The following is a 25838-nucleotide window of genomic DNA, read 5'->3' on the forward strand; positions in this document are numbered from 1 at the left end:
GGGTCACAGGGGTTCGGGGCTGAAGTACTGACTCTCAACATGTAAGGAATGGGTGACCAGCGTCGCTCGTCTTTCAGTGCCATCATGTCAGCAATGAACCCTAACCATCTTTTGGGCCTCATCCTATTAAAGCGCCTTACTCCACTAGACCACTACATGTCCATTTCATTGCATGGTTACCACTCAGTGTGTTAAATGGATTCCTGAGTGTACTTACGGTGCTCAAAGCACCATATCTGAATTTTGGTGCCACTGCTTACTGTGATGTTAAGACGACAGTTCCCAAGCATAATTCCCATCAGATTTTTCTTTCCGATACATCACCCTGTCCAAAATTCTTGTAATTGAAAATCTCTTTGGCAGCAGCTGACACTATGTCATTGTTCAGTCAATCGCAGGTGCTGTCAGAAGCGACTCTGAGGGATCAGCAGTCACTTACAAGATAATGACAGTGCCAACATTAGGCAGTGGGTGGGGCCGCCGTAGTTTAGTTAAGACATATTTACCTGCAATAAACGTGTCCCTCCTCGGATCTTTCATAGAGAAATACGTGAATAGTAAACGTATTGCAACCAGATAAAATGTGGTAAACAATTATTGGATCACAGGACCATTGTTGAGTTCCTAACCACACTTTAAAGTACCAGAACTACGGAAGCTCTTGTAACAGAATGTGTATTGGCCGTTCTTTCTCGCCCTGTGTGTCGTGCATTATGTGGTTCCAGTACTACACAGAAAGGAGGACTGTCATGACATAGAAACTCAGAGTACGATAAGATATATTCACAACTGACTTCCAGAGGAGGTAGTGGATCTCTGTATCTCATTTCATGCCATCTGCATGACAGACAATAGAGGTAAATTGTTACTAGCACAATTTTCTGCATTCAGATATGTACAGTACTTGGGATGTAGTTATACTTTTGACTCCTTTTCAACTGTTGATAGTTTGGTGCTGTTATTCATTTCATCATGCAGTGGCAGTTTTCTGCTGTGTCGCTAAAAAATTTCACCTCAAATAGCAGTCAAGTGCTGTGCCACATCCATTTTTTGTTACTATATAGTTAAAAAGATGTAATTAAACCAAGATAAATAATTTAACCATCTGGAATGACACTAACTTAGAACCTAACCATCTGGAATGACACAACCGTAGGAATTGTGCATGAAATGTTGCTAGGTATCTTCTATCCCGTAAGTACAAGAATCCACCTAAGACAGAATAGAGAAGCAGCAATGATATACTGACACTAATTTATTGCACGGCCATAGCGCACCGAGATATTAATAAGCGTGTCAAGGGACAGCAGGCTTCAACCCTCTAGCTCCTTTGGATTTTTGCACATAGTAGTTTATAACATACCACTGCAACTGATATATCTTCCTTGCTTGAAATAAGTGTGATAAACATGTAGTTATCTTTTATACAAGTAAACGGGACTACCTCTGCACGTCCTTCTTAGTTATAACAACCTGCCTACTGGATAGCATAGCTCATAAATATATAACAGAAGCCTTTAAAAAGCTATCCTATACGGTAGGCATATTGCTAAAACTAGAAAGGATGGATAATGATATCATCAAGAAAAGAGGTAATGACAATGTTCACTCAAAAGAAGGCAAGACAAGATATTCATCTTTTCCCAGAACAGCTAAGGCTTCGTTATCGAGAAGTACTTAGAAAATCAGGCCTTAGGATCGCACCATCACTGGGACGTAAAACAAGAGAAATAGTGAAAAAAAAAAAAAAAAATAAAGTAAGAATGGGAACAGTGTAGTATTCGACATACCATTTAACAGATGCTCAGAAACGTATACAGGAAGTAAAAATGAGAACAGTGTAGTATTCAACACACCGCTAAGTGGATGCTCAAAAAGATATACAAGAGAAACAGGACGAGGAATTGATACAAAGATAGCAGATCACAAAACAGATGTGTCATGCCCAGAATATCTGATTCCCTAGTGTTGCACATAGACCAGCACAGACATTGGCCCAGTTGCGACGAAGCTACTGTCATTAAACAAGGTGTGAATAAAAAATGAGAGAAAATTTGGAAGCAGATCACTGTGTGTAAAATGTGTAACTAACCATAAGGAAGGATTTTTCAGCTTAGGCAGGTATACACAAAGGATAACACTAATGTCGCAATCAGAGGTGGGTTAGGATGACGGGATTTTCCTATAGGTAGCCAGTCAGGCTGCGACACGACAATGGGGAGGGAATTGCCAGAGTTATAACTGTCTCGGCTCGATCACTTCTTGTTTAGAGGGGCTTTGATGCATGGTTGTGGAGGGTACGGATAAGCATGTTTTGCTCCCTTGTAGCTGGAGGGCTGCCCCACCGGCATTAACTTTTTCTTCAACATTAGGGTGCTGTTTAGTTAGGTTAGCTGGTACTCATTTTCCTCCCTTCCCAGTCTAGAAACACTATACTGGTAAGTGTTTGTATCTAGTTCCTGAGATCGGCTTTGCATACTCACTTCTGGAGTGATCTAACTGATCAGTCTTTGTTGTCTTATTCTGGGTCTCTTGTCCTTTGCTCGCATTTTCTCTGTCTTTGCACATCTTCCATGAAGGGGTGGTAGTTACTGTGGTGGACGCCCTTGCTGCATCTCCCCCCTTCAGGGGACTGAGATGATCCTGCTGGACCCCTGACTCTCACAGATTGACTGCCCCCAGACTGACCAGTCCTAGACTCATACCCCCCTTGACATTTCTGTAAATAATACATCTTTTGTCTTGCTACACGCTGCCCGTTCCTCTCCTCTTACTAGCCTTAATCCTTTCATTATTAAAAAGGTAATTGACGGATGTGCTGGTGAGATGGAACAAGTGAAAAAACTTTCTAGTGGAGACCTTCTGGTTTAGCCTGTTACTTCCTTTTACATAAACGACTTGTTGAAGCTGCGTAGGTTGCACTGCTATGATGTCAAGTCGAGGATCTCGATTTCCATGATTTCCTGCAAAGGTGTTATCACCTGTTGGGACCTCATGGCCTCATGGCTACCTAGGAGGACGATATCATACGTGAACTTGCTCACTAGGATGTAACTGAAGCTATTTTTATAACTGGTTTCTCAAAGGGCAAGAGGACTATGACTGTCAGAAGTACCATGACCGTTGAGAGAGTTTTTCTCCTTGAGCATGTCAGAGTTGGTTACGAAATTATTAACATGAGGCCATACATCCCTAACCCTCTTCATTGTTCAAGGTGTCAGTTATATGACATAACAACAAACCTTGTCAGGATTCTCACTCTGTATAGTAGATGTGCGGTTCAGGGTCATGAGGCTGAATGCTGCACATCCGAGTCTGTACATTGCTTTCAATGCATATGTCCTCACTCCACTTGCTTAAGGAATTGTCCCAAGTGAAGGGAGGAGGAGGAGGTCTGCACAGTGAAGGCAACAGAGGGCATATCCTATTATGATGCTAGGAAGAATGTGAGGGAGTTGCATGCTACCCCCAAACCTAATGTCTCTTATGCATCAGCCGTTGTGTCCCATCCCGTGATGTGCACAGTGAAGACACAGTCTGACCCTGTCCCCAGCACTCGTCACTCTTTCTGCAACTTGGTCTGCTCCTCCTGTACGTTCCAACTCTCTTACATTCATGTTGCAACTTCTCACTATCAGGCTGCTGCTCCTTTTCAGTTAGTATGGTCTAAATCAAAGTCTGACAAGTCTAATGAGATTAATCTGACCACCTTTTCCAAGCAGCCACGTCCACATATACTTCCTGTTCCTGCTCCAGGGACGGGGAAATAGGTTAGCTCTTCCTTGGGGGAGTCTTGGAAAATCGTTATTGATGATTATGTGAACGTTTCCGAAAGCAAGCAGAGGGATAGGTCTTTCTGTTGTCGCTCACCTGTTGATGGGCAGCATTAAAAGACTAAAGCCCCGGTCACACACAAACGACCCAAGGTCCGACCGCCGTGGAACTGAAGGTCGTGTCTTAGTTGGCTCCCATGCCTCCTGACTGGCCCCGAATCTGCTCTGTTCACGAATGCCTAACGACCAGGTCAAAGCTGTCTCACGACCAGTCACGACGTCCTCAAGAACGCGACAAGATCACAAGGTGACCGCAAGGCAACGGAGCTATGAGTCTTAAAAATTTAAATTTAATGAATTTTTGTCAGCCATGACCATGGCACGACCGCCCACTAACGCAACATGACAGCGTGACGAATGCATTCCGACCCCCCCGCCACCCCCACAACAACCCCCCACGACTGACCCAAATGAGTGTCAGGTGGAGCAGGGCATGACATCAGGTGACACACAGCATGGATCTCTGCTGTGTCCCACCCACTGTCAGAGACAAGAGACTGGTCACTGTGCTATGTTAGTTGAGGGTGCAAATCATTCACACGCAGACACTCCTTTTGGTGTACAAAAGGAAGCCTGAGGAGGAGGAGGAGGGGGAGAAGCAGAAGAAGAAGCCAAGGTCCTGCTGGGTTTGAACCCGGATCAGCAAGAGATGCCAGTCTGGACAATGGGAATGCTCCTCGTGGAAGACAAAAGTTCCTACCAAAATTTCCTGTGAATGGACGAGTCCCTTTTTATGGAAGTATTGGGGAGAATCGAACACCGTATCAAGAAGCAGTACACCTGGTGGAGGGAACCAAAGGAGCCAGGACTTCAGCTAGCTATAACCTTGCGATATCTAGCCACGGGTGACAGCAGAAATTTCTCTCATATGCATTTCGAGTTGCCCACAATACAATCGCTGTCAGCATGTAAGAGACCTGTGAGGCAATTATCGAGGAGTATATGGAGGAAGTCATCGGTTGCCCAACGATTCCAGATGGATGGAAGAAGGAGGCCAAGGGGTTTGGTGATCGGTGGAACTTCCATAACACCATTTTGCCATCGACAGGAAACACAAAGCCATGCGAGACCCTGGGAAGAGTGGGTGCTACTACTACAACCACAAGGGTTCCATTCGATCGTCCTCCTGGCAATGGTCAACAGTGACTACAAGTTCATCTACCTAGATGTCGGTGCAAATGTGGCAAGAGAGCTTCTTCAACTACAGACTCTCCAGGGCAAGACGATTGGTGGAGAATACCTTTTGCATGCTCTCCAAGAGGTGAGTTTAACAATATTTCAGCACATTAACTTACCACATTCATGTTACTTCGACTTGGTTATACAACCAGAATATGTTCCGAAATTCACCAACAACATGTATGTTATTCTAACAAATATGCTATATCATTTTTTCACTAGATTCCCTTGCCTCCTGACGATGATGAACCTCAAGCCAAAAGGAGTTGAGTCTGCAGTCATAGCATACTGCTGCCTCAACAATCTCCTGCATCTCCAGAATCCCTCTTTTTGCATTCAAGCTGCAGACGTCGAAGACCCAGTGACGCATCAGATCACTGAGGGCCAGTGGAGACAGGGCACCCAACTGATGTCCTTGGACCACCTGCCGTGGAGCCCACGCATGACTGGCACTAAGTTGATCAGGGACTACTCAAAGACTACTACAACTACCCTTGCAGTGCTGTGGAATGGCAGGACAGGATGGTCAAGTAGGTAAGCACCTTTTTTTTTTCTATCACTATCATATCCTTCCGATGACAGTAATACACAATTTTTTGGAGGGAAACTTTTTTATTATACATTCTCCTATGCTCCTTATGGGGCAATGTAGGATTGGATGATGGATGGATGGATGGATAAATTGTTCAAGTACATTATTCACAAGGCTCAGGGGTTGATGACCTCAGGGTGTTCAGGTCGGTGTAGGTGGGTTGGTATCCAAACAGAGAACTACTGAATGATAAGTTTCCAAAGCTGGGGGGATTTGTGAAGGACCTGGGGTGGGTGGTGGGTGGGCAGTCCTTCCTTGGTGCCGTTGAAGGAGCTGCTGGTGTTGTTGCAGCTGCAAAATCTGATGTTCCAGCTGCCAGACATGGGAGTGTGTCGGTGTTTGTGTCGGTGCTGCTGCTGGTGCAGGTGGCAGTGCCGGTGCTGGTGCTGGTGGTAGTCCTGGTGCTGGTGCTGGTGGTAGTCCAGGTGCTGGTGCTGGTGCTCGTGCTGGTGCATGAGTTGCAGGATGGGAGTGGTTAGGTGCATGGGGGGGTGGCATTTGGTTTTCTACAGTAGCAAGTCAATGGCCAGGTTCACGGTTTGCCTCTGGAAACTCCTGAAAACCTGTGGCGACATCTGCCGGCAGAGGGTGGCCAGGTAGTTGGTGTATTGCACCACTACCGCTTCATGTTGGTCGAGAGGTCGCAGCAGGGACACCACGTGGGTCCTGTTATAACAACACTGACACAATATGAAATACAATACTTACCAAGAGATGAAGGGAGGGTTTATATTAAAATGAATATGATAATGCACATAACACGATGGAGGGGAAATTGAACATATGCTATTACGATAAATATCGAGTTCCTTGGTCTTCTCCATTCCTCCACGTCCTTATATACGGGGAGCTTCTTGTTGTAAAATATCTCGTGCTCTTTCAGCCATTCCACAAGGTCCACATCCTGCTCGGGGGTGAGCTACATCAAACCATACCATCTGCTTCTCTTCCCAGTCTACCTTGGCTGTTCCTGCTCCTCTTCACAGTTGGGGCCAGGCACAACATCTTCTGTCAGAGATTGCGAGTCAGTCTTGACGTTCAGGGGAGGGGAGGGCTCATGGGTTGCATCCTCAGTGGCAGAGAGGTCTTCTGAGTACTGCCAGTCCATTGTAAAGGTGTTGACGAGAGGTGTAGAGGCATAGCAGGTGTGGCAGATGGCTGGGGTGATGCGTGGATGCAGGTGTCTGAGCGTGAACTGACAGTAGGTGCGGCCTTGTCTAGTTTATATGCTGCTCGCTTGAGGACCCGCAGTTCCCATGCGTGACCAGTGTTGCCACATCACTGCCCACGTCTGGTTTCCTGCCAAGATTTGGTACCCTCTTTGTGTGATTTTGATTCGAGCAGAGCCCAGTCATCATGTTGTCTTGTTGCAATTGTCATATGGTTGTGAACCATGATTCTGATTCACCAATCGGACTGTCAGAATGCGTTGCATGGTCGTCTCGGGGTCCTGGCACGGTCTGGTCATGGTCGGTGACTCATCAAGCAGTTGTAACATATCTTTTGTTGGCGAATGCATAACAGCATGCAACAACCACATCACGACGCATCTGATTGGACTAAGACTTGCTCAACAACTGACTTATGACACTCCTGAGTGCGATGAAACTGTGACACGACTTTTGGCAAGTAATAAGGCCTGATGAGTCGTCCAAGCAGCTCATGAGCATCCTAAAGGGTCCGAGCTTTGCCTTCGAATCAAGGGATGACCAATGAAAAAAAGTGTTATGACCATGACTGGCACGGCGTCGGAACTGGAGTAGTTTGTGTGTGACCAGGGCTTAAGCGCAATGGACCGCCTCATAAATCTGTAACCATTGCATTCACTGTGTTACGGTGGAATTGTAGGACTCTTGAGAAAAAATTACACAATGTAACAATCTTGCTACCTATACCAAGGACAGATGACATTTGTTTACTGGACATTAGCTAAGGGGATCACCCTGATTCTCCACAGTTCAGTTACTACCAATCATATAAAAGATATGATGGTCACAAATTTGCCATATAGACACACAAATCACACCCAAAATTCTACTTCGAAAGCTGTTGTGTGCTGAGTAAATTTATGACACATACCTGCCTCTTTGCTCTCTCCACTGTCCTCCATATGGACCCATTGATAGTGATGCTGTTTATTCATTTTTTAACCATTGTCCTGTAAATAAGTTAGTGCTGGGCAACTTTAACCCACCCCGTACCAGTGCCGTTTTAAAATGGCATTACACAACTGCGGGCTCAGTGCCAGTGCCATTTTAAAACGTCATTTTTTTTTTTTTTTTTTAAATCATGGAGAATGCAGTTTTCAAACTATGCATGCAAAATTTGGTAAGGATGTACGTCAACTCTTCCACCACCTTGTCTCAGGTGCTCAGCCCTATACACCCACACGCTTAGTCATCGCCCTTGCTCAGCCTCACTCTGCTTGTACCACTCATACTGTACAGTCATGTCTTGCCGCGGTCTGTCTGACGAGGAGATTCAGGAGCTCCTGAAGTTGCTCCACACTGGCGAAAGTGACGTTGACGACAACATGCAAGATAAGGATTATGTGCAACCAGAAGATGAAAGTACTAGTGAGGAGGAAATACCCACACCAAGGAAATCCAGGTATGTGGGATATGCTAGTACCCGAGGGATGAGGCCATCAGCACGTCATCGCCTAGCACTATGTGATGAGGAGGGAGATTCAGAGGAGGAAGGTGAGGCTTCTAGTATTCCTGGGGCGCCGGGGAAGCCGAGGATTTCCTCATGTGGGGTTGGAAGTGTTAGGAGGAAGAGAGGGAGGTTTGGGAATATTCCACTGGCTGGGGACACGGGTGAGTCATCTCGCCCATGCTATCCCTCGCACCCACATGACCTGGCCCACCCTAGCACCTCAGGACAAAGTGTTCCCCCATTCCCCGCACCCAGCATATCTCGTGAAAGTGTTCCTCCTTTTGCTACATTTCTCAGCACATTGAGGGAAAGTGTTCCCCTATCCCCCACACTTCCCAACACCTCCAGTGAGACTTTTCCCTCCTTCCCCACACTTCCCCACGGCCTTGGATGAGGGAGGTGATGATGGTGATAAGGAGGAACTGACGTGGGAGTAGGAGGATGGGAGTGACTTTGTTCCAGAAATACACCCGTTCACATACGAGCATGTTGCTGGGTGTACTGTACCTGAACTAACCCCAACTTCAAGTTTTTTTTTTTTTTTAATGTGTCCGACTCTGAGCAAAGGCTTCAGGACCTATATCTCGGGGGCAGTAGCCTATTCCAAGGCCCAGTAGTCCTCCTACACCTCCACATGTCACCACGTCGACGCTAACACCCACCATCCATATTGAATACATGCTAGGGCTGTCTCATACAGGACTGGTGTATTGGTATTGGCGGGGGCATTTTTACGACATGTCGGCAGGTCATCTGGTAGATCAGGAAAGTCTGCTTTTTATGAAATTCAAATCCTTAAACTGTCCCCTGCCCCAGCCAGGATTCGAACCTGGGTCCATCAGGACTGCAAGCCGCCTCTCTACCGATTCAGCCACCGCCTCTACCGATTCAGCTGGATTTCTTCAAAAATTTCTCTACTGTGGACTTTGTATTGAGAGCTGTAGCCCTAACAAACACCTTTGCTGCCTTTGAGCATGCAGGGGCAACACAGACGCCACATAGCCGGTTGTTTGAGGTGGACGTGTGCCTAAACGAGATGTATGTGTTCCTAGGGTTGGTACTTTTGATGGGGATTTTGAAAAAGAACCAACTCCCCTCCTACTGGACCGTAGACCCACTAATGGAAACACCTATCTTTGGGAAAGTAATGGGGAGGAATCGGTTCCAATACATCCTGAGGTGACTGCATTTCTTTGACCAACTTGACCCTGCGAACACAAACATCATGGACAAGATGAGGAGGATATGTGTGGTTTTCGATCACCTAAGAGAGAAATTTAGCACCTCCTTTCTCCTTACAGAGAACTCGTCATAGACGAGAGTCTTGTGCTATGGAGAGGTAATACTGCCTTCAGGCAATATATCCCCAGCAAAAGGCACAGGTTTGGTTTCAAAATGTTCGTGATGTTCGACTGTAAGACTGGGTATGTGCAGGACAATGTTCTGTATACAGGTGTTCAGATGGACATCGTCAAAGATCGAAGCTTGGGAACGTCTGGGGCTGTGGTGAAGACGATGATCGATGAGTACCTTCGTCATGGGCACGTCCTGTACCTGGACAACTGGTACACAAGCCCCCTTCTGGCCAGGTACCTTCACCTTCAGGAGACAGGTCTGCGTGGCACTGTGAAAAAGAGCCGGAAGCACATGGTGAAGGTGGAGAGGAAGCTGCAAAGGAACGAAGTTGTATATTACAAGGCCAATAACATCCTTGCAACAGCCTGGTATCACAACAGAGAAGTCTTCCTCCTCTTGTCTGTACACAGGCCACTCGTACAATGCACCGACAGCCTCGACTACAGGACAGAAGAACGACGCCACGTCTGGAAACCAGAAACTGTCCTAGCCTACAATGTGAATATGCGACAGGTAGATCAGTTGGACGTGATGATTTCCAGTGTGGATTGTGCCAGGCCTACGATGAAGTGGTACAAGAAACTATTCTTCCACCTCCTTAACATCACAGTCCTAAATGCTCACCTGCTCCATGCTCAGGTAACCGGCGTAAGGAGATCTCTGAGGGCTATATTCGTGAGCTGGTGTGGGAAATACTGGGGGATTACTCAGAGGAAAGGACTGCCGCTCGCCACCGCCACACCGCTGCAACACCTATCTGCCTCACCTGTCGCCACTTCTCCACGATCATCCCTCCCACTGAGATTCGTCAGAATCCGCAGCAAAGGTGTCATGTGTGTGCAAATAGCACCACAAGGCCGCGTACTCAGCGGAAGGACTCAAGGTATATATGTGCACAATGCAACCTTGGTCTGTGCATCTATCCTTGCTTTGAGGAGTACCAGACTCTTCAAAACTATTGAGTAAGACAGTGTAAGACTCTTGTAAATATTTTTTCATAAGTGTAAGGACTGTATGTAGTGAAGTAATGTTGTTATCGTAAGTGTGCGACGATGTATTCACAGTGAGACACTCAGAAATACTCTTACAGTGTCTGTGTATACTGAAGGCATGTTGTAAATAATTTACTGTAAGTGTAAGTGCAGTAAATAGTGAAGTAAAGCTTTACGTAAGTTACCGTAAATGTAAGACGAAGGATGCACAGTGAGAGAGATGCGTGACAGGTGACAGGTGTTGCAATACTATGTGATTTATATGGGGAAAAAAAGATGTTTTCTGTATGAAATCCAGTGAAAAAAAAATGCTTATGAAGTGAACTGAAAAGTGTAAAAAACAGTCCTAGACCTTCCCAGAGTAACGTTGGCCAGAATACCTGATTTACCTTCATAGAAAAAGAGGTTTTCTCTCACCTTCGCTGCAGTTCTTCTGGGAAACCACACCTGAGGGGCGGACCGGGGACTTCCAGGAAATACACTTAAAGCCTCCGGTGAGTCTTTTAATGGTCATATTAGTTTTTTTCACATCAAAATCTATTATTTTAGCCTTAAATAAAATCGAAAATTGGCCGGCATTGGCGTGCCATTTTATGTCTGGGATGTCAGGCACGCTGTGGGTTAACGCCCATCACTATGAATGGGGCAGCTTAAGTACTGATAGTGGTGGAGAACAAATAGTAGACATGGAGTCCACACTCTGGTGTCAGCATGGTGGGAGAGCAACTCGTGTGGATGATCGCACTGGAAATTTCTCGGTCAGTGACTTGTCTCTGGCCTCCTCAGCGTACATTAAGTTTTCTCATGGGATCCTTATGGGCATTCCTTTGGAAGTGACCATTTACTCATCTGTCTTTCTTAACGCGACAATATTTCGGATCCACCACTCCCAGAATTTCACTTTAAGTAAGCAGATTGGGGATCCTTCTCAAGGCATGCCTATTTAGATATATTTTAGACCATAGATGTAAAGGTCCAAAATTTTACTAAATCCATTTTACATGCTGCTGAGACTGCTATTTCCAAGACTACTCCAATTCATGCGAAGCATAAAGCTCATTATTGGACGCTGGATTGCCAACAACATTAAAGAGACGCGATAGGAGGATTTTGATAGTCAGCCGACTGGGGAAAACTTTATTGCGTACAAACAAACGAGGGCTGAGGTAAGGACAGTAATTAGAAGAACTGAATGTGACTCCTGGCGTTCTTTTGTGTCCACAATGAATCGATTTACTTCAGTGACTAAAGTCCGGTCCACTATTAAATAAAATAAAATGAACACCCGTATAACCCCATGACCACACTACAGATGGACGACATCTAGCACTGTCCCATGGATGTAACTAACATCCTCACCAGTAGTTTTCCATCATGCATGTAGTTCAGCCAATTACAACCAGCGTTTCGACGACAATAAATGCACGGCTGATCTATTAGATCTTACTACAGAAGACGTACACTCCCTTTACAACCAAAACTTTACAGTGGATGAACTTATCTTTGCCCTAAAATCCTGTAAAGATACCGGTCCTAGACCAGATTTTATCATGTACTTTATGATCCAACATCTTCATCAGGACAACCTGATTTAGCATTAGCATTTTACAATAAGTTTTGACTGTCCCGAATGTTCCAGAACTCATGGCATTTTGTGCACATGATACCGATACCTAAACAGACTGGTTGTATTGTGAATCTCATTTCACTTCGTATAATTGTGTTGAATCCTTGTCTACAGTATGTACGTTCATGAAACTAATGGTTAATAATAGGCATTTTCTTGCTTTCGAGTCAAAAAATTTGGTTAATGATCATCAAAGTGACTTCTGTAAATACAGAAGTACACTAAATCATTTGATGAATTTGGGGCACTGCATTTTGGAGGCATTTGCCAATAAAGAATTCATGTTACGGGTGTTCTTGGACATCCATAAAGCCTATGACAAGACGTGATGACACGGTATACCAATGAAGCTCAGTGCTTATGGTCTAAGATGTAATTTGCCTGATTTATTAGCCATTTTGTTGAATTACAGAACTCTCTCTGCCATTTGCCCTGTAAGATACCATCGCATGTTTTTATCCAAGAACATGGGACACCGGAAGTGTGCTTAGTCTCACCTGGTTAGTATTATGATCAGTGATATTCTGTCATCAGCTCCCATCCTAAGGAATCTTAAATATTCAGTGTTTTCAGCTGTACCATAGGGCAGTCTTCCAGTACTGGGCGGAATCAAGCTGCCTTGATTCCATCTACAGGTACGCCTTGCAGTGGGGATTTAAGTGTTCCGTCCCTATGTGTGCCGCTTAGTTTTTACCACTCGTAATGTCCCGGATTTGAATTTGGATTTGGGTAATCATCCGGTAGTGTTTCAAATTTCTGTCAACTTTTTGGGCCTGCATTTTGATCGTTGATGAAACTTTTAGTTTCATGTTAATGATTTACCTGATTGTTCATAATTCACTCGCCATTATAATGCAATATTTTATTTTTTAAAATGATTGCTGCCATGTATTGTTTCATTCAAGTTTTATACAAAGACGTGATATATGAAGACGCCCTTCCTGGAATTTTTTGTCCGCAGCCCACTCGTCAACTGCCTTCTATCGCCCACCCCTGAATCAATGGATGTTATATCCCTTTTACCTTAACTTGGCCTAGACTTTATTCCCTTTGCCATTTCCCCCTGGGGGTAGGGGGGTTTTCAAGAATACTGCCTGACATGTAGAGGTTCCGGTACGTAGGAGGACTACTGGGCCTTGAAAGCAGGCTGTGAAGCCTATGCCCAGAGTCGGTCACATAAAAAAAAAAAAAAAAAAAAACTCCCCCAGTATCCCTGCTTGTCGTATGAGGTGACTAAAAGGGTTGGCAGAGGGTTAGTGTCCCTTCCCTGAAAACAGCTAACTAAAAAGACAAACAAGAAGCCTCGGACAAGGACTGACCAAAAGATGATGACTAAGGACCGGACAAAGGACGTGGTACGGATCGCGACGTGGAATGTAAGGGGTGCGAATGATGAGGTGAAAGAGAGAGAGAGAGAGAGATTGTCCAGGTGCTTGAAGGTGCGAAAGTGGATGTATGTGGAGTAACTAAAACTAAATGGTGAAGTGAGAGTGTGAAAGAATGGGAGTATGGATGGGGTATATGTACAGGAGTAGGTGAGAATGAGAGGGCAAAAGAAGGAGTGTGTATTGTTGTGAGTAAACGATGGAAGAACATAAGAGAGTATGATTCAGTTGGCTCAAGGATTGCGTGGGTAAGACTGAAAGTTGGAATACAAATGTGGGCAATTGTGTTCGTGTATGTGGTAACGCAAGATCGTGCAAGCAGAGTGAGAGAAGAGTTCTGGACAAATGTGGAAGTGTGCGTGAAAAAGTTTGGAAGGAATAAGAGTGTTTTTGATTGGTGATATGGATGGTAAAGTAGGGAATGTGAAGGTGGATGGAATAGTTGGTGAGTGGGGTGTGTCTGCTGAGACAGATGAGAATGACAGTGCGTTAGTGGACATTTGTGCTGGGAGTGGGTTGGTGATAGCCAATACCCTCTTCAGGCACAAAATGATGCACAGGAATACATGGTGAGTGATGAGAAGGGTGGTTGGTGAACTGAATGAAAGGAAGGCAATGATTGATTATGTGTGTGGATGAAAGGATGCGAAGATGTATAATGGATGCAAGAGCTTATAGAGGTTGAGGGATGGACTTTCTGACCACTACTTGGTGGTGGCCAGAATCAAGATCCAAATAAGATGGAGAAATAGAAGAAGGGAAGGACGGGAAGAAGGAGTATTTGCAAGGAGAGTGGAAAGGTTACAAGAGGATGAGAAAAAGGCAGAATATGAGAGAGAAGTAGAGGAACAATTGGGTAAATATGAACTGGAGCAGATGGGAGACGTGGAAGGTGTGTGTAGGATATTCACAGAAGAAATATGTGCAGCATGTGATGTGGTGTGTGGAGTGAAGAGAAGACGGAAGGGGGTGCAAGGAACAGCATGGTGGAATGAAGAGGTGAGACAGGCTGTGGCACGAAAGAAGAAAGCATACAATGAATGGCTGAGAAATAGTGGCGTGGAAAAACTTGAGAGGCGGAAGAGAGAGTTGTATAGAAATGATACCATGGGTATATAATAGATGACAGAGTGAAGATGAGAGCTGGATGTTAAATGAGTGGTGTTTGGCAAGTTGGTCTGAGGGAAAAAAAAGTAAGCGATGAGAATCACACCACAAAACTGATACATCATGGATTCAGTCACAAAGCTCTATTGTTATCATACTTATAACATCCTGTCTAAATTTTCAGGCCATCTCTCTAACGGTGATACAGCCTGTGTGACTGAGAAGGGAAGAACCAGATGTTGGTGGCTAACTGTCATCAAATGACTTTGTGTCATAAAATACTTTGTGGTTCTTTTGTGGTTGAGTTGTAGTTGAGTTATATATATATTTTAGACTTGTGGTCGAGCGGCTTTTATATCTTGTAGTAGCTTCCTCATTTGTCATGTAGTGACAGGAGAGGTAAAGAATAGTATGGGACTATTTTTTGTCTTGGAAATATTAACAAGTCTCTCACACGGAACGAAGTATAAGTCCCGGTTAGCTACCTCCCTGTCTCGCTATCTGTCTCTCTCTCTCTCTCAAATTGCCAAGCCCTTCTCCCGTGACCTGTCTCTAGGATCGCTTGTCCCCTTCTCTCTTGCCTGTTCTGTGGCTAATCTCCGTCTGCGCTCTCTTTCCTAAATTCTGGTGTAGCAGGGGTGTGTCACGTGTGTTCCTCGTGGATGGACTAGGTCTTTGTTCACGAGAGGACTGCTGACAGCTAACTGCATCATCTCCTTACTGGCCGCTGTCGTCAGCTTTCCTCAGTGTAACTTGCAAACCTCATTTCCTTTTCCCAGGCTCGCAGAGGGCTGTCTATCTATCTATTTATCTATCTATCTATTATGATTTGCAATTATAATATGTAGTCCTACCACATAACTACCTGTTCGGTAGGAAGGAGGGGGACAGGGGAAGAAATCGTTGGCAAGAAAGTGATTTGCAGCTGAAGGAACAAATGCCGGGGCTTAACCCACCATGCACGGACTGTAGTTTGTGGCGAGGGACAATCACAAACACATACAAGTGTGACTGGGAAGGAAAGCACACAAACATTACCCCAAAACACGACACGCAACCGTGATTTACATCCAGGTCCCTACTTTCAGTTGTTGGTAATGGACAGACTGAACGACCTTAATAAATATGATCAATTTCGAAAATGTTAGACTGTTTCTTTTTCTTAATTAATTTTACTTATTTTTCCCCCCAATACAGAAGTGGCTGAAGTGGTGGCGTTCCTGCTAAGCGAGCGGAGCAGCTACATGGTGGGGGCCTGCATTGAGGTGACGGGAGGATACGGCATGTGATCACACACACACACACACACACACACACACACACACACACACACACACACATCTGTATTTACTACCAATCTATATAAGCACACGCACTCTATATATATATATATATATATATATATATATATATATATATATATATATATATATATATATATATATATAACACTACAATGATATCCAGTATGTAGTGACATCCTGTGAATAAATAGAGTGTGTATTAAGTATGTATGTACCAGAAGCTATGATGTCAAAATCTGTGTAAATGAATGATTCTTATTAATGTTATTATTATATTTTTCAATGCTGTAATGCTCTCTGTCGTACTTTATGACCGTGAGACACGAACACCAAACAGCACCCTCAAACAGAGAATGAACTCATTTGATAGTAAGTGCTTTTTGCGGTAACATGAGGTTATCACTTGTACGATTAAGGGCATAATGAGTGAATACACGCGGAGACCGACTCAAGACCTATTCATTGCACAATACATGAACGCCAGCTCTACTTATATGGGCACACTACATCCCCGTTTATCGATGATTTATTACATACTTCTTATAGACAGTTCATTGCACTATTATTTTTTATATCTTTTTAATATTCAGCATTTACAGCCTTCCAAACTTGAAATATCTTTCAGTAAACAGAACGGCCCTGTCATTCTGCTGCAGTTCATCATTTCAGTATTTACCTCATTAACACTTGCCACTTTCCCATTCTTCAAACGTTTCAAGAAGAGTTCATTGTGATCGTATAACTTCACCGGTTACACTCGCTTTTCCTCTCTCCCGGCTGGAGGAAATTCATAGATTGGAAGAGCCCATGTTCAATTTTCAGTCAAATTACACACCTTTCATTAATTCTTGTTTCCACCTTAATTATTTTAATTGAAGTTTGGAAGGTACTCTTGCTTTGAAGAGGTTCAAAAAGTCTCTCTCCTAAATTGAATTAAATCACTTGAAAGTAGTAACATTTAAATAACAATTACTTCATCTTGGTGAATTGGCTTAAGGTCGTAGTTTGAGGTCTTGAGTCGTATTTTAAATGGCTTTAGAGGTTTCATACCGCCTTCTTTTCTTCGAGTTATTTAGTACGTTTAAACTCGACTTTCTATTGCATGCTTTTTATATCGTTTAAAAACTGATATAGCGTGCATTTTTATAATTAAAAGGCTATTGATGAGTAGTATCCAGAGTAAATCACAAAGGAAAAGGTGTTAGGAAATTCCAAATCCACTTTCAATACGACCTTTTGTTAGACTACACGGGGAACAGTTGCCAATGGCACTGATGCTGGTGAAGTTAGGAAATGTTCTGAACTGCCAATAACAAGTGTTGGTTCAGTGTGAAACTTTGGCTATGACTTGCCTGCGTCCTGGGGTGGGATTAGACAGCACCATGGAATAGGAAGAGTTTGGCCAATCACTGTACTGGGCGCCATCTTGCATCTAATGTCACCGACCGGGCTTATGAAATTACTAAAAGTACAAATATCAACTCCCTAGCCTTTTATTTCGGTACAGGTCTTTTATATATATATAAATATACATGTATATATCTATCCATCTATCTATCTATCTATCTGTCAAGGGTACACTGTATATTAATATATATATATATACATACATAAATACACACAAATAGGCCTACATGTATGGCTGATGCTTATGATAGAACGTTTTTTATGTATAATAACAGGAGGAAAGAAAATGAAAACCTAACCAAGGCCTCACATATACCCGCCGAACAACAAGTATGAATAACATTGCTTTAGCTTGAAAATCCTGTACAAAAGCTGCTATGTCCTTGAATTTTTTCATTTTCTTTCTCACCGCATCATGTATACATTATTATAACACTTATCTACTGTATATACGGAGTAAAAATATTTATATACAGGACATACATAACCTACAGCTTTAAAGTAGTGTACGCTGAAGCCTTTTTACTTATACTTCTTTACAGCAAATCTTATAGTCATGCTTTTGCTTCCTAATTCACCTTCAGACTTGTTGCGTTGAGCCTTATTTTTGCGATTTTTTTTTTTTTTTTTTTTTTTTTGCGTAGATATGAAGCCTTACAGTGAATAATCTCCTCAGCTATTTCTTCCTAATGCCATATATATATATATATATATATATATATATACATATATATATATATATATATACATATATTCCTTAGTTTACATAAAAACGAACGGAAAACAAATAAGTAACTATCAGCCTATCTAATTAGTTTAGTACGTCTCAGTCTACAGCAATAGTTAGAACGGATAGGAATCTTAAGAGTCGGATACACAGACCGATGGACAAAAAGATTAGAGAGAATGAGAACAGATTTACACATAGAGCACAAATAGGAATTGTTGTGTGGTGTTCGGTCATTTAGGCGGACTTTAATTTCCCATTCTTTTCTGCTTCTGGGATCTCTAGGAAACCTGTGCAGTACCTTACTCATACCTGTGCGGTTGGAACATCGCCAGGCTGCACAGTATACTATCTCGTGGTCAATATTGCAGGTGATATGGCCATGGAAAGTGTAGCGTCCCCCTTGATCTCTGTGCTTTCTTATGGCAGTCAGGGAAATGAGGAGGTGAGGTAAGGATGCAATATGGCGCCCAAATGTCACGTGACCGGTTCTCGACCAATCACAGGTGACTGCGCGAGGTGAGGTCTGAAACAGAGTTGGCCAAACTCTTCCTATGCTATGGCGCTGGGATTAGAAGGTGTGTTGCAGCGACGACTCATAATTGAACTCCATAAATAACTGCAGTGTGTGCTGGATGGCGTTAAGAATGACTGTGGCAAAGGATCTGCCTTTAACACCTCAAGCAGCGAGAGAGAGTGAGAGAGAGAGAGAGAGAGAGAGAGAGAGAGAGAGAGAGAGAGAGAGAGAGAATGTGTGTAGTGAAGAGATTAATAAAATGTAAAAACTTATCAGGTGATAGCAAATATATAAGGAAAAGACATCCTCGGACCGTAGGGGTTAATGCAGCTATATTCACTAAACCTCGTTCATCCAATTAAACGGTAACATAAGAAGTTTTGTCACTAAGGTGGTACCATTCTTAAGTAGCGGTTTTGGTGGGGTACGAACCTCTGTACAGTGTTGCCACGTGTTCCATACCCGCTATGTGAACGACTCTGATATATGTGAGCGGCAACACTCAGACACACCCAGTCCCACCTGGCCAGAGCTTCTATCCTAGGCCTGTTTGGGGACACCTCTTAAAAAAGACGCGCCAAGACTTTTACCTCCTGGGTGGTGTGGAAATAAAGTCAAATTTACAATATGTACATTATAACGTAAAAGAAAATAACCAAAATGTATCCTAAAATACCACAGACGAGAGAGAGAGAGAGAGAGAGAGAGAGAGAGAGGGGAGGGAAGCAGACCAGGGGCAGTGTTGAGTGCAGCTGAGTGAGAGATGGAGGAAGGGAGGGAACGAAGGAGGGAGAGAGTGATTGAATGAAAACCAATCATGGCGCCACAATAGTGAGGTCATCTGACGCCATATGTAAAACAATAATATTTTTAAATATAATTAGATACAATAAAAACAAAATAAAGAAATGAAAGCACAAGTTTTTAAGTCACTCATAAAAGAAACAAAATTCCCAAGGGTGACGCACATCTCCCCCCAGGAAAAAGAGAGAGAGAGAGAGAGAGAGAGAGAGAGAGAGAGAAGGCAGGCCAGGGGCAGTGTTGAGTGCATTGTCAAGCTGAGGGAAAGATGAAGGGAGGGAAGGAAGGAGGGTGAGAATGATTCAATGAAAATAAATCAAGGCGCCGCAACACCGAGGTCATCTGGTGCCATATGTAAAACAATAATATAATAAAAAACAAAATAAATGAAAGCACAAGTTTATAAGACACATAAAAGAAACAAAATTTCCTAGGGTGACGCACATCTCCAGCCAGGAGAGAGAGAGAGAGAGAGAGAGAGAGAGGCATCGCGGGTATGGAAAACGTGGCAACACTGTACAGAGGTTCGTGCCCCACCCAAACCGCCATTTAAGAATGGTACCACCATAAGTAAGGTCCAATGTCCTATACAAACATGTTTCACGATTACCAAAATTTTAGTAAAAGTCGCTAGGTTTGCTGAAAACTACAGTTTGCAGCATATGCCCGTCTCCTGCCTTTTCTTCGGAGAAAATACACATCCACCCACCCTACCCATCCACATCTACCACTCCATCTCGCCCATCCACCACCCATCCTTCCCACCCGCCCAGCCACTGATATACCCCACCCGCCCCTAAATCCCTGCCCACCCCACCCACCCAACCACCAATCCACCCCCATCCCACCCATCTGCCCACCAAGCTCCACCAACAGGGTGATTTGCAAGTTTCTACAGAGAGAGAGAGAGAGAGAGAGAGAGCAATCTTTCCACCATACGTAAAAAGAAAGAAAATAATATTAAAACTTTCCACAACCCTGTGGGCAGTTTTATTGTTTTTGTCAATATTCTTATTATCGTGATTATTTCTTCTTAAAAAGTAAATGGCTAGTACATGGAGGCTATTTGGCCTATAACCTTCAAACTTGTCAGCTGAGTCCCCCAGCTGGCCGCTTCATCTGGCAAAATTGGAAGGAAGAATGTTAACCGGATCTCCGGGTAGTATCCGGAACATAGGAAGCAAATCGTTGACTGTCTCAGGAACGACTCAAGCCTGAAAGCAGAAATTTATACAGCATGTGGCAATTGCCAGGGAGCAGGTCCGAAAGGAATATGATCTTAATCGGATGAATATCCTCCGAGGTCGTCCACGACCAAAAACTGAGATTTTTCCAGTTATTCCGGATGACATCTAACATGAAGCATTAAAGCCACCAAACTTGTTGGACTTACAGACTATGATGACTTAAAATGACATGCACAAGATCAGTGACCTTGACCTCAAGGTCCCTTTGGAGTTCAGCTGCTAATAGGCAATGGCTGTGAGAAGCTTTTCTTTATATGATTTCAGCACAATTTTCTATTGTATTAAAAAAAAGTTAATGACAATAAGGTGAAACCAAATCAATGAATGGTGTGAGACTTTTAGACAATCAAGTATGAGCGTTCATGTTGTTGATGATTAGTCCATCCATCCATCCATTGCCAGACGCCATGTATCCCAAATGGGGTGGCCAAGGGCTTAGAGTTAATTGTTTTACAGGGAGGGGCACTAATCCTCCACCAACCCCACTTGACGTAGGGATGCCAACAGCATCTGGTGTTCCCAGGCGGTCACCCATCCAAGTACTAACCAGACCCAACGTTGATGATTAGTGTTGGAGATTATTGTGCAGTAATTAATGTGTCACGTCAAACCTACATATGTGTCAACATTAAATGTGAGGCGGTAGAGGTGGTTCTGATTAATGCATTTGCACTCAGTGCTGACAGAGGTGTGAAGGAAGATGTGAATTATTGCCACCAGTAGTGAATGATGGAATATGTGCCCAGAACCATTACAGTGATTGTGATTAATGATATGAATAAAAGAGTTGGTCCAGGTCCTGCGAATGATGTAAAAGGTCTTGCTGATGTGCCAGAGCAAACGATAACAGAAGTCGACTGAAGAACTTGTGTGAAGAAAGAAAGTTCATCATAAGGTATTCTTACTTTAGATACAGAACTGCACACAAGTGAACACTGAGAGAAACTAGAAGGATTCTGTGATTGTAGAAAGAATGATGCATCACTTTTACTGTCCGGAATCATTAGTTCAATCTGCAGCCAAATTTTGAACCGGTATATACAATAACCACATCAGTATAAACTAATATTGAAACATCATCTGCATACCTGAAATCCAATATGATTCGTCTTTCGCTGTTCTTTATTCTTTAACTCCCTTTTACCTCATTCGCTACGACCTCTTCAATAATCCAATTCATATAAACACAGAACAACTGCGCAGAGGCATCACACACCCTTGTATCACTCCCATAGTTATTCTAAACCCAGACACTCTTACAAATGCTCTGTCACTATTGTATAATTTCATTACTTCGTTTCCTTAACCCTATCAGTACTGTGATGTTTATTTATACACTTGTTGCCAACAAGTAATTTTATTCAGCTCGATAGAGCTTTCTAAAAGTAGGGAGGGAAACATAGCCTTCATTTACGTCTTCAGTACGAGAGGTATTTTGTACCAAGAAAAAATCGCCAAACTGAGGCAAGAATGAACTAAGAAAGACGTCACTGGATTTAAGGTGCAATACACAGAAAAACATCTTCCTGTGTTAAGTACCAGTGACCCCGTCCAGCTCTATAAAATATACAAATAATAACTCAGTGGCCGCCTAGAACATTGTCTCCGGCAAGAGGAGAAGGTGGGGGCCGAGTCGTTAGAGAGGTGGTCTGCTGCCCTAATGGGCACGAGATCGATTCCCGGCTGGGGCAGGGATTAATGTAAAATTTAGAATTTCGTTCAATCAGACTTAACTGATCTATCATATGATTCACCGACATGTCGTAAAAGCACCCCTTCCCCATACCAATACACCATACCTGTATGATACAGTCCTTTCATGTATTCAATATGGATAGTGGCTGTTAGCGCCGAAGTGGTGATATGGGGAGGTATATGGTACGTAGAAAGACTGTTGAGCCTTATGGAACTGGCTGTTATTCCTATGCCAAAAGCTGGACGTATAAAATAATATTGACGAATATTACACAGTACCAGCCTCTTCATTCTCACTCACCAGGAGCTGTGATGTCTGTCATAACCTACTCATCACCACCTTTCCACAAAGCTTATAGTTAACACTCAGCAGACGTATTACTTGATTCTTTGCACTCACTACAGTCATCTTTGCTTTAGGACAAAGGTACAGCCACTGCAGATTTTCACTTCATTGACCAAGGTTGCTCGTCCAGGCTTTCTTGCAAATTTTACAAAGAAAAATAACTGCAGTCCCTCTGGTGTATTCAATTACATCTGGTTGGCTGCCGTCATTCTTAGGAAGTAACACCATGGTAGTGAAAGGAACCAGTAATAAGTACTCATTCAACTCATTCAGTACCTTCAGGCAGGGGATAAACACAGTTATACAGTGTATTTAGTGTAGACACAGACCACCACAGTATACACGTCTTTAAAACACCGAAAAACTTTTCCCTGGTTATGGAGGAAAATAATACTACACATTTCCTACATGTTATAAAAGGCGACAAAAAAGGTGGTGAATGGGGCCTGGTTCTGGAGTGAGCGTAAGAAAATGAGAATGAGGCTCAGATTGCCGTGTCTGAATGAGTGTGGATGTAATAATAATTGGGATATTATCTTTATTTGCTGTGCAAAACAACAGGCATAAACTTAATAACCTGTTCCTTATGGCCCATCCGGCCCCTACGTGCCTTACGCACCACTCTGACACTAATACTCACCGTCCATATTGAATGCATGATGGACTAGACTAATTCAGGACTGGTATAATGCTATTCGCGGGGGTGTTTCTGTGTAATTGGTGAAGTAAGTGTTACCGGTTAATTAGGCTGAGATAACTGAAGTGTGTTTTAAATGAAAATTGATATAACAAAGCAGAGAGAGACAAGGTGAAAGGAATGAGAAAAGGTGCTTTGAGATGCAAGGGAAAAACGTCTGGGATGAATGATAGAGTAAGAGCAAAGGTTGGCATTCTAGTATTGATGAGACGTGAGGTGTGAGACGGTGTTTGTGAAGGGGAGGGGGATGATATTGCAAGATTGGTTCAGCGTAAGGTGAAAGTACTGTAGCTAATGATGAGTGCATGACAGACTTGTTGTTGTTGTTGTTCATCAACCCCAGTCTGTCTAGCTCAATAGACCCATCGACAAATGGCAAGCAACCGCCCCTAGATGGCCGTTCCATGCAGTCAGCCGATGTTCCCTTGTGTGTTGACAGTGCATTGCTGAGGCAAGGCGTGGCTAAAAGTATGGAGGTTTGATTCCCGGCCGGATGCCGCTTTTGTGTCTCTACACCTACAGTAGTTAACAGGGGCACTATAGCTGGCTCCACCACATACCATGATCTGGTTATATGGCTAACACTCAGCATTGTCAATGGTTTTCTGAGTTACAGGAAACCATTAGACTTGTCACTCAGTGTAGAGGCACTTGAAGTGGAAAGGAGTTAAAGAAAAAGATAGGAAGGAAGGAAGGAAGGAGGGACTAATCAGTAACCAGCACAAAGCCATAAATGGGCAATACTGGTATGGCACTAAGCCTGGCGTTGAAGTGGTTTTCGTGATGAAGCAGTTTAGTGATGAAACGGTTTAGCGCTAAAGCATAGGGAGGAGCGGAGGAAGGGTCAGTGTCAATGGGAGGTCCTTAAACTATCCATGTTATAAAACCAAATATATAACCTGATAGGAGTTGAGGGAAAATGAAGGCTGGAAGAAACAAGGAAATATCAAGAAGAGAGATGGGGCAGAAGAGAAAGAGAGTACAGTAAGGAGAAAAATACTGGAAACAAAGAGGCTTCTTTTAGTCGCCTCCTACGACAGGCAGGGAAGTATTCTTTCTTCCCATCCCCAGGAGATAAAAAAAATGAAGGAAGAAGTAGGGAGAGAGGAGAGCAGATACAAAAACAGAACTGTGAAGGTGAGGGAAGAATTAAGCAATGCTACATCAAGTGAGTGGACGATGACTGCCACCAGCTACCACCAGGATGACAGCGTACTCGTATGTAGAAGAAGCGATGACAGAAGTGTAGAGGAAAGGGAAAGGATAAGAACTGTGTGTGTGTGTGTGTGTGTGTGTGTGTGTGTGTGTGTGTGTGTGGACGCGTTTCCAAACCACCCAGGAGGTAGCGTCGTGGCTCGTTTTTATTCAGGTGGTGTCCCTGCCCTGACCTGACCTGCCTGGAAGGGTCAGTTTAGGGCAGGCCTAGTCCACCTGGTGCAGGCAGTGTTGCCACTACTGCTACCCAACCTACTCTGACCTAACAAACCCAACATTACAAAATTTAGCTCAAGCTTCTGAACTCCGACGGAAGAAGTGATTCTACTGAAGTTCAGTACCTAATAGTCGAGTTGCCACCTTTGGAATTCCTTTATGAGACCCTACAATGTTAACTACTGTGAACTTTTTTTTACGGAGATGTGTTCTATATAGTTAGGAGAGCCAAATTAGCTTGGTTGGCACTTGTGCAACGTTCAGTATTTCTCAGAATTCAAGATGGCGGCCGCCACCATCTTGATAGTCCAACTTCTGATGCCGATGACATAGAGGGTCGTGTAATACCATTATATAGAGGCTTTAGAGAGCAGGGAGCCCATTTATGGAGTTACTTTTTTTTTTTTTGGATACGGAGTCAAAGTCAAGGTCAGATCAGAAGCCAAAGGTCAAATATGACCATAAATCAGAAGAATCACCTTTATTGAACGAATATGTCGTCAGTTATTTTCATTTGGTTTACAACATTTTTCCTCGTTCCAGAGTGCGACGAACCAGCGTGATCAGCATCCCAGCATCAGTCCTGTGGCACCCCAGGCCATCACAGTCTTCATGGCTGCTGGAGAGGAGAAGTGTCTCTTCAGACCACGTAGCGCCAAGGGAGAGTTATAGACATTCAAGATCGTGGCCGTGCAGAAGATCGTCGCTACAAGCAAAGTGAAAATCGATGAACTGTACACAACTCTGTCAGGAAGTGATAGTTACCTTAGCTATACATCGAGGAGTAGAAACAATGAACAGAGAAAAGGGAATAAATTCACTTAGCTAGACCTGGATAGATTATACAGCCTTGCTAGGTGACAGGGGAGAGCTACCTCTCCCAGCAGGGCAGCTACACTGGTGGAACATGAACTCTCAACCTTGAGGTCTGGAGTCA

The 25838-nt window shown here is 43.6% G+C and overlaps 1 protein-coding gene across 1 annotated transcript in view; it reads left to right on the forward strand.

The window, feature by feature from the left end:
• LOC145393978 (uncharacterized) overlaps positions 1-25838 on the forward strand; it is a 136142-nt gene that overhangs the window by 76860 nt on the left and 33444 nt on the right. Inside the window, exons 6-8 of the mRNA XM_080267953.1 lie at positions 15927-16010; positions 18539-18612; positions 25445-25550. Coding sequence (XP_080124079.1) covers positions 15927-16010; positions 18539-18612; positions 25445-25550 — 264 coding nt within the window. The remainder of the gene's footprint in view (positions 1-15926; positions 16011-18538; positions 18613-25444; positions 25551-25838) is intronic.

Source organism: Coenobita brevimanus, chromosome 26 (genome assembly GCF_032717465.1).
Source record: "Coenobita brevimanus isolate Jiangsu-jjx chromosome 26, ASM3271746v2, whole genome shotgun sequence".
In the NCBI taxonomy this organism is placed as follows: Eukaryota; Metazoa; Arthropoda; class Malacostraca; order Decapoda; family Coenobitidae; genus Coenobita; species Coenobita brevimanus.